At 35.3% G+C, this 9,744-nt stretch overlaps 1 protein-coding gene and 1 long non-coding RNA gene across 5 annotated transcripts; both read right to left on the reverse strand.

The window, feature by feature from the left end:
* Positions 1-3,090: 3,090 nt before the first annotated feature.
* Positions 3,091-9,215, reverse strand: LOC144544309 (ARM repeat superfamily protein). Of its 4 annotated transcripts, none has more exons than XM_078292771.1 (6): positions 8,980-9,215; positions 7,793-7,894; positions 7,478-7,663; positions 6,771-6,878; positions 4,669-5,867; positions 3,091-4,085 (listed from the first exon to the last, which is right to left on the reverse strand). In XM_078292771.1, exons 2-6 carry the CDS (start codon positions 7,847-7,849, stop codon positions 3,305-3,307), a joined length of 2,331 nt encoding a protein of 776 aa, XP_078148897.1. In that variant the 5' UTR covers positions 7,850-7,894; positions 8,980-9,215; the 3' UTR covers positions 3,091-3,304. The 4 variants fall into 4 exon arrangements, with proteins under 4 accessions (XP_078148897.1, XP_078148900.1, XP_078148899.1 ...); XM_078292774.1 differs by having other exon boundaries at positions 7,793-7,865; positions 8,980-9,155; XM_078292773.1 differs by having other exon boundaries at positions 7,793-7,870; positions 8,980-9,155.
* On the reverse strand, positions 4,192-4,662 carry LOC144544310 (uncharacterized). Its single transcript, XR_013508201.1, has 2 exons — positions 4,385-4,662; positions 4,192-4,258 (listed from the first exon to the last, which is right to left on the reverse strand). It is a non-coding gene; the product is annotated as an uncharacterized LOC144544310 (long non-coding RNA).
* Positions 9,216-9,744: the final 529 nt, after the last annotated feature.

Here is a 9,744-nt window from a genome sequence, read left to right on the forward strand (position 1 = left end):
AATATGGATACATTGAATGACTAGCTAGATTTGAAAGAACAGCAGTGTGATAAAATGCAATGCATGGCATCTTTAACATGATTTGGTTGATCACAAATCGATCACTTCCCCTTTTGTTGTCCTTGTCATGCATCTTCAACTAAAGCAATTGCCTTCTCTCTCTTTTTTCTTTTTAATTTATTCCTTCCATTATTGACCAATAGAGCCAATATTAATTAAATGGTTCAACAAAATTACATCTAGAAAATCAGTACTATTAGAAACCATGAGAGTAGAACTTAAGAGCAGCAACACACACACACACACACACACACACACACAAAAGAGCTAGAGTATCAAATTTCAAATGGTCCAGCCATGCACACCTACTTTACCAGAAGGCAACAAACTATCAATCTGTGGAAAATCAAGTAGTTAGCCTGTATATATATATATATATATTATTCCTTTATATATATACCCATTAATTAGCCTTTACCCCCCTTCAATAAGGAGACTGTTTGTGGAATCAATTACTTTATCCAGAGTTACTGGAAAAAAGTTTCAAATAAAACTGTCAAATTGTAAAATCCACCTCTCTAACAACCACCCATCATGACTAAAAAAATGGAAAGTACAAATTGGAATAAAGCAATAGCTAAACACGCATTTGTGATCTAAGTTGTGATAGATAATGCATTCACTTTTTATTATTGTTTGATGGTTTGATTTTGTACTAAATGAATTTGAAATGTTTAAAAAAAATTTATGTACACGCATCACTGGTGAAATATATAAGTTTTAACAATTTATATTTGTTGTTTGAGACCAATTCAATATATTTTAGAGTTAAGCTCATCAAGTTTTCTTAATGAGCATAAGTGCATAACACACTCTAACTTTATTCACGCATAAATAATTTTTTCTTAAAACAAACACAAAATCTTTTTAGTGTGACATATTAATTAAAGCATGTTTGACAGCTTGTAAGATTATGTGTGATGAAATTTTATAAATAGAAACCCGAAATGTTTATTTATAACCTAATTACAAAAAAAATAAACTAAATCACCTCAGATTCTAGAGAATTCGAGAAATACTCAGACCGCCAAACCGTTATGTGGCCCTAAAGACTGAGGGATGCCATATGCCCCTGCGGCTCCAGTCTAGGAGTCTCGAAATAATTCTGCAGCTCTATTGTTAGTTTTTTTTTTTTGTAAATGGCACAAAGTTTGTCTGGAAACCAATTCTCCATAAGTGGCACAAATATTAAGAATTTTTGTTCTCTGTGCCGCAAAACCATTTTGTATAAGAATTGAAATTATTAAAAAAACAAATAGGGCTGCAGAACCATTTGGAGGCCTATAGGCTGGAGCCGCACGGACATATGGCGACATCCGGTCTTTGAGGGTCACCGAACGGTTTGGCAACCTGAGTATTTCTCGAATTCTCTAGAATCTGGGATGATTTGATTTATTTTTTATTTTATTTTACGGTATAAATAAAAATTTCGGCATAGAAACATATATTATAGAATAAATAATCATTCGATCGGATGCATAAAAAAATTGATAGAAATATGTTCGAGTTTTGAAATTTATTCATTATAATCACGATAGCTATTATTTCACTACTAATCTTCATATTAGTATTTATCCAACGAAAAATGTATTGCACATAAACGTACTTTTTTTTCTTTGCAATATATTTTTTTTTTGCATATGATATTTTTACTTAATATGAAAAGAGTTTAATTACTTTCGTTTCTTATGCGAGTAAGGCTACGGTGAGTTGCGAAGTAAAACACGTTTTTACTTCACGAAATATCTTCATTTTCAAAGTTCAAATAGCTAATTCAAACCGTTAGATGTTTAATCTATAGTAAAATATGCTTGAAAACTAAATTTTACATTTTTTGGAATTTTGTTTACTATTTATTAAGGCACTTTGAAAATCTGAAATTCCGGGTGAACAGTAAAAACAGTAAAAATTTCTGGACCGCTGGATCGGCGATTTTGAAAGTGGCTTAATAAATAGTAAAAAAATTTCAAAAAATGTAAAATTTGGTCTCCAAGCACATTTCAATATGGAGATCATGTTGAGCGGTTCGGATCGACATTTTGAAGTTTAAAATCGTAAAATATGAACGTGAAATAAAATAGTCGCTTTACTTCGCAACTCACCGTAGCCCAACTCTTCTTATGCCTATATTATTAAAACTTTAATAATTAAAAAGCTAGAACTTAAAATATTAAAATAAAATATTAGATATGGTCTACGTCAGTTTCTCAGCAAACATGTAAGAGATTACGGCATTTTCAATTGATATTAAGAGCTTGCAAAGATATAATATTGGAAATAATTATTTGATATAGATTTTTCAACTTTGATTCATTTAAAAAAAACACAAGTACGAACAGGCTATATATTCTGCCTATTCAGATGAGGTTCAGTCATCCAATTTGATTGCTTTTGCACTGAATCTGAATTCAGAATTCAGAATGTTGAGGGAATGTTTGAAGAATCTGTATCCTCACAGGTATTGCAGAGGATCACCCTCACTTTACGGTTTGAGATTAAATCTCATCCATAGGGGAGTAACTTTGGACTTTGAGATTCGTGCCAAGTTAAAAAGAACAGTTCAGATCTAGTAATTATAGAAGATTCCCTTATCAGGTATTGGAGAGGATGTGAATTCGTAAGTATTGTCAGAGTTGAGAAGAGCGTCAATGAGCAACCACCGGGTAGAGTTAGAGACTCCAGTTAAAAATACACCGGAGGTCACGCCACAGAAAGTTTCCCTCTCAAGTCTCAAGTCTCGACCGAAATTTACACGCTGACGGATACATAGAACCCACATAATTAAAGAGCATCCCCAAACTGACGAGGGGGACAGAGAGAGAGAACTGGATTACCCGGTAATGGAATATACTGGAGAGAATGAGAAAAAAAATGTTCAGTTAAAGTTCGTTAGCTGATATTTTTCTTAAAGATTTTAATATAAACTGAAATAGGTCAATTGGATTGAAAAATTCCAAAGGAAATTGTTCTCTTTCCCACAAGAGGACTTTCAAAAAGCAATATACAAACCCAGGTGTAATCCTTGTATAAAAAGAAACCCAATTTACATCAAAATACATACACTCACAACCAATGTTAAGAAATATAAGAAAAAAAATGAAATCCCACTATATATCTACACTAATCCCACCTAATCGAAATACATGTGGATGAAAGAAAATCATCTCACTAAGTATTTCTATCAGTCAATCTGCTAACCTAAACTAATATACAAGAATTTTTGTTATCTAACTACTCCTTGTCATCAAGTTCTAGAGAAAAGCTTGATCTTTCTTGCAAAAAAACCTAATGGAGGTCTCGAAATCGGCATCTCCTCAATTATGGCATCTTCTAAATTTAAATCTGCTATGTTTACTGAAACAGATCCTGTTGGTGAATCTGAACCTGAGCCCGATCCATTAAGATGTTCATTGTGCCTCAAATCCCTCAATAGGCAGAGCAACTTTTTCGCATTTCCTTGCCCCTCTTGACTTCCATTTACTGAAATGTCGACCAAGGCTGGTATCACACCTTCTTTCATCAGAAGCAAACAATTTTCAAAGTTACCTGAACATAGAGAGAGGAGTATGGCCAATGCATAGTCTTGTTCTTGGTGGGTCCCAGCATCAAGGAACTCAGAAATTGATGCGAGACACCCTTCAGTTGCAGTGATCAATTTTAAGGTATCTTCCATGCAACTCAAGCTGCTCATCAGTTTTAGGCAATATTTAGCAAGTCTTTCTTCATCGAATAAAGAGGCTATTTTAGAAATGAATTCAGCTGTGACAACATGAGATACCAAATCTCTGTACTGGGTAAGAATTTTGTTTAGGATTTTCAAAGCTACATCAAGACACTCAGCATCTTCCTCGGTTTGAACGAATTGTAATATTGAGAGAAGAAGACCTGATTCAGTAATTCTGGATACATAAGCAGATTCTTCGGTTAATTTATCTAGGACCAGTAGAACTTCATGCTTTGCTTTTGTTTCTAGAAGTGATGAGAAGAGATCTAACGAGTCTTCATTTAAGTGTGGCATCTGAAACCTGTATTTCAACAAAAGAGGAAATCAATTTAAATGAAACTGTTTTCAAAGGGGCAGAGGGGCTCAGTGGCACATTGTATGAACTATTTCCTTAGAATTGTGATATCAAAATCACGGTTCTTTTTGTAAATTCAATAGGGAAATTTTCGAAGTATTTTTTTGATCTATCAAAATCTTCGTAGAAGCTACGAAGTCGTGAGGGGGAATCGAACTCTCGACCTTTGGATATAACAACTCTAGGACTTTTTCCTAGCCAATTGTGCTACCTCCCTTTCTCGTATTTTTTTGATCTATCACAACTTGAATTGGAGGTACGAACAAGAGCAGCAGAAGATTTCAAAATTGCTCGATTGCATTTTTGTATTGGTATGTTAACAATGTGGAACTTCATAAAGCCAAAAGTTAAAAGTTATTGTGGTAATTACATGACCAAGTTATAGGTTGAACCAAATCTCAGCTTTCTAATAGGTGCCACTAAGAAATAAACAACTATACTTTTGGTTGATACCAGTTAAGTTTTATCCTTTTCCTTCCTAAAATAACAGATAATAAAATATACTGCATGGCAAGGAGAAAAAGGTTACCTGCTATTGCTAAAGAAAGCAAGGAGCAACTGCAAACCAACTCTCTGTGCCTCCAAATCACATCGTTCATAGCAACTTCTCAAATTTGCAATTAATTCCTCCACAAATCCATTTGAAACCATGGAATAAATAGTCTCCTCATCTCCTTTCAAAACAATTTTGAAATCTTCCACTGCTTTTGTTTGTACCTCCAGTTCAAGTTGTGATAGATCCAAAAAGAACCTCGAAAACATTTCCCTATTGAATTTGCAAAAAGAACCATGATTTTGGAAATCACAATTCCAAGGAAATAATTCATACAATGTACCGCTGAGCCCCTCTACCCCTTTGAAAACACGAGATGAGTCAGAGATGAAGCTTGAATCCGAGGAAGCAATGGATGTATTGCTATGGTCGAATTGAAAAGGTAAATTTCTGACCTTGTCGCGAATAGTAGGGGTAGAAAAATCTTTCAAGCTTGTGATTGAGTATTGACTCTGCTGCAGGGTTTCTGACATAGAAAAGGATCCGCTTTCAGATCCTAACCCCTTTTTTTCTTCAGAAATCACTGATTTGACCTTTGCTGACTGAACCTCATCTGGTTGACTTGATTTCATGCAGTGGTCCCTGCGCCAACCTTCAATAAGGTCCTTCATGGCATTGTTTGGTATAATCGCAAAATTGTCCAACTTGATTTTAGTTCTAGGACACGTGTCATTACCCTGTTCAAACCAATTCTCAATATTCTTTCTCTCATAAGTTTGTCCCGAAGAAATGATAACTGGATTGAGCATTAATTCAGAAGAAATCGGGCACAGAAATTCCAGAGGTGGCGAAACAATAAAAGTACTAACATCTTCTTGTTTAAGGGGCTTGTGGGATTTCAGATCAGGTTTGATGGGATTCGGGTTAATGTTTTCTTTGGCGCTTTTCCCATATTTCTTCACAAGAATTAGTAAGCACATAAGCACCCCATGTTTCTTGGAGTCCTTGTCACCATTGACATTTTGGAGCAACTTTTGAATTGCCCTCCTTTCAATTAAAATAGATTTGGGGGTTGTAAGGCTTAGTTTAGAGGCTACAAACTCGAAGGTTGAGAATTCAAGTTCTTCAGGACAGTCAACTTGTTTTAATAGCTCAAAGAGAGATTTCCCAGCCTCCTCATCTGATTGATCAATGCTGAAATTTGCATCATTTATGTGATCTATGACCTCAACAATCTGTTCAGTGCATCAAATAAAACGAATAATTAATAAATAATAAAGTCAAATTAATCTAGAGAAGTGAAGAGTACAGCTATCGCCTTTGTTTGCTAGCCCTCCAGGAACCAACCAGTAAAACTTACACCATTTATTATTAAAAAAAAAAAAGGTTTCCAGTTTGCCCTCGAAAATTTCGGAAGTTCCATGGTTGCCCCTCAAAATATCAATGTACCATATATGCTACCATAAAATCACGCATATGAAATTATATTCAGAAGTAGTACAGGCAAAACAGAATGCATGATCTAAATTCCCATTAATTGAATATATATACCCGTTACAGAAGTAGTATAACTAAAGTGGAATTCATAATCTATGTTCCCATCAATTGAATACACACACACACACACACACACACACACACACACACACACACACACACACACACACACACACACACACACACACACACCCATTTGCAAATGCCTGAAACAGCTAGGAGTAATTTGCTCTTCTTTATGTAGCATATGATAATGACTAAATTATAGACAAAAGTAGTATAACTGAAACAGAAGGCACAATATGTATCATCTGTCGATTCCAGTGAGCTGAACTATATTCCCTCTAACCAAAACATAATGGATATGGAATAGAGAATTGTAATTACAGTAATATGACAACAACCAGCATAAGAATTGTAAAAAAGATGGTTTATCTTATAAAAATGATTATATATCAAGTTAATCTTGTAAAGGCATTTAACCCTGAGGGAAATCTTAAAAGTCTGGATTTTAGGCGACGCACATAGGACAGTTTCTTTTTTCAGAGAAAAGTACAGAGATAATGAACTATTGAAGGGTATCCTGGACAATTTCACCTTATAAGTAATAATAAGCGAAGAATTGAGAAAAATTCAAATACCTTAGTTTCAAGTAGAGGTTGCACCATGGTTTGGATAATACATAAGCTCTGAGACAAGGAGCTTGTTATTCTCCGGCACCTCAGTAAAGTTGTCTCAGCAGTTATAGCCTATATGTACAAGAGCCATAAATCAGATGTAAAAGGCAAGATTAACGAAAAATATTCTCAGAAGGACAGAGTGCTCGAGGGCATAATGCAAATCTGGTTGTGTAAGATAAAAGAAATTTGCAATCCTTTCCATTAATTTTCTTGTCGGAATCGAACAGTTCAGGTTAAAAACCATCTGTGTACTGCCAACTTTTTTATACTCCTTAGGTTTTTGGCTGAAATTATGCTCAACTGAGACAGGACAAGCGCTAGATGGTTACAGAAACCCTGTTACAGCTTAAACTATGTATAAAGTGTTTCCTGTTTTAGTCTTTGATTTTTTTACATTCTAATCTAGCGTTCTCTATAAATCTTCCAGTCCGAAAGCAAATTGAAATCCAGTACACTACCATGGTATAAGTGAACTTTTACTGAGAGACATCCAACTAAGAGTTGTTCAACATCAATGTTTTGGCTAACAAAATTAATGATGATACCAAATGGAGATGATCAAATTTTGTAAAGAAAGACATGGGATCTTTCTAACAGCAGGGACCAGAACAGGAATGTGTAACATATTATGAACCACTTGTGTAATGTCTTGAACTAAATAAAATTACCATGTATAGTTTGCTGGACTCCGTGCACTGCTGGATAATATGCTTGCCTTTGTCCACCTGATTGTTTATAGAACATAGCTCTTGTATGCCTACTCTACTACCAGGCCGGGCAGACTCAATTGCAGGTAGAATCCCTGTGACTTTATCCAAAACATCTCTCAATACTGTGCACATCGACCTATTAATCTATGATGATTTGCGAGAAAATTGGGTAAGTCGTGATAGGTGACATCATATCAGAAAAAAGATGCATAATATCATGAAAGTTGTTTTGTATTTTTTTTTGAAAGGTAATATAATAAAAGTTGTTCTAACCTTTATATCAGGATTACTTTGTGTCCCATTTGCTGACTCATTTGCATCACTCTCCATCTAATACACGCTTTGTCTGCACTAACTATATACTTACTTTTATATCTGTTTAAAAAAAAATTGTTCAAGGTTACTTCAGTCATCCATACAACAAGTCAACAAGCACTATAAAAAGAGGGGGAAAAAAAAGATAATAGAGTAGGCATTAGGCAAGCTATTAACTGTCCTTTTCTGTTTAGGAAAGTTTGTGTATCGGTCCTTCACTTTCCCAAAAGGACCAATGTGATCAGTGAGCTTTAATAAAAGATAAACAACTTCATTTTCTAGCATGGCCACATGGACCCAGAGGGGGATTGAGGTTCAAGACCCCTATTTATTTTAAAATTTATATAGTTATACGTAATTTTCTATACATTTTAGAGTAAAATATTATGGATACTGTAAAATTGGCCCCCATTCATGCATGAATATTTTATATAATTGATCCCCATTCACGCTTGACCCCATAATTTGGAAGTCTGGCTCCACCCCTACATAGACCCAGTTTGCTTGGGTTCAATTAAAAAGGAAGGACCATGGATTTGGAACAGTAGAGAGTAAAGAAAAGTGGATTCATTGTTTCATTTAGAGAGTGGCTGTTATAATGAGAAGAGGAATGGGTTAATGACTTGATGTTTCCAAAAAAATCCAGGACCTATTTGGTGTTTTTGCAAAGTTCAGGGACCAGTCTGAATTTTATCTTTGTGCTACAACTCTTTCAACAGCTCAGAAAGAAACTTGTAACTACACCATTGCAAATGTACCATAAATAGATTCCAAAGCTTTCTTTTTCTCTAATCAGGCAGGTTCTGTTAAATCTAAAATTCATAACAAGTTCCCTCATTTGCTAATCTCTAAAATTGACAATTTTACCCCCCACCCCCCAACCAAACCAAGTAACTGCTACAAACTTTTGTACACATCAAGCTAGAGAAACCAGTATAAAATTGTTCACTGGTAACTAACTTCTTTAAATATAATGACAACCATACCATATAGATCCTTTGTTCTTAACAAATGTAATAACCTAGAACATTAAATCGTAAATCAATAAATCATCAATCCCTATGCAAGGTATTTCTGGGAAAAAAGAAGAAAAAAGAACCCAATAAAGCAACAAAGAGGAAACTGCTCAAAAAGAGGAAAGAAACCTGATCAAAGATCCAATTTTTGATACGAAAGACCCCTTCTACTCACACAAACTCCTCCTCCTAAGCTTGAAATCAACAACTTCAGGCCTTGTCAGATATCTATGAAGAGAGAGCACATGGATCAAAGGCAGAGAGAGAACTCAATTGAATGGATTTCAATTAAGAGCCAACGACGAATGGATGGATGTCAGAGACCGAGAGAGATGCTTTGGTCTTCATCAGGAATATATACGAAGAAGATAGCGATCAGCGAGAGAGCAAATGGTAAGAAACATCAAAAGGAACTCCAGACACATTTTGATCTCCTGTGAGCAAAAACACAGAATCAGTTCATGTAACGAATCACAGAATCCAGTGTCAAATCCATGGGGACCACCTACCCATCTTTTACTGAATGGTACGAATCGCCACAAAGAATCAAGAATAAGGTGGACCTAACCCGCGGGATGGAATAGCATTCGCCCACTTGAAAAAAGAGGTCTGGTACGGGTCCGAGTTAGATGGCTCTACTTTTTGCGGTTTACGGGACCCACATCCTGTGTCTTGAGTCTTGACCCCACATTTGAGCTTATACGGTCAGAGTCAGACCGTCTGAATAAGATGGCTCCCTTCGGGGAAGGAGGAAGGGCTTTAGACAAAATCTCATTCAATCTGATTTGCGTTGAGATTGTGAAAATATATAAAACATTTTTGCATTTTACCCCTTATAAGAGCTTATAATTTCTCTGAATTTGTCACATTCCGACGTTCTTAATTTTCCGAATT

Source organism: Carex rostrata, chromosome 26 (genome assembly GCF_964058835.1).
Source record: "Carex rostrata chromosome 26, lpCarRost1.2, whole genome shotgun sequence".
Lineage (NCBI taxonomy): Eukaryota > Viridiplantae > Streptophyta > Magnoliopsida > Poales > Cyperaceae > Carex > Carex rostrata.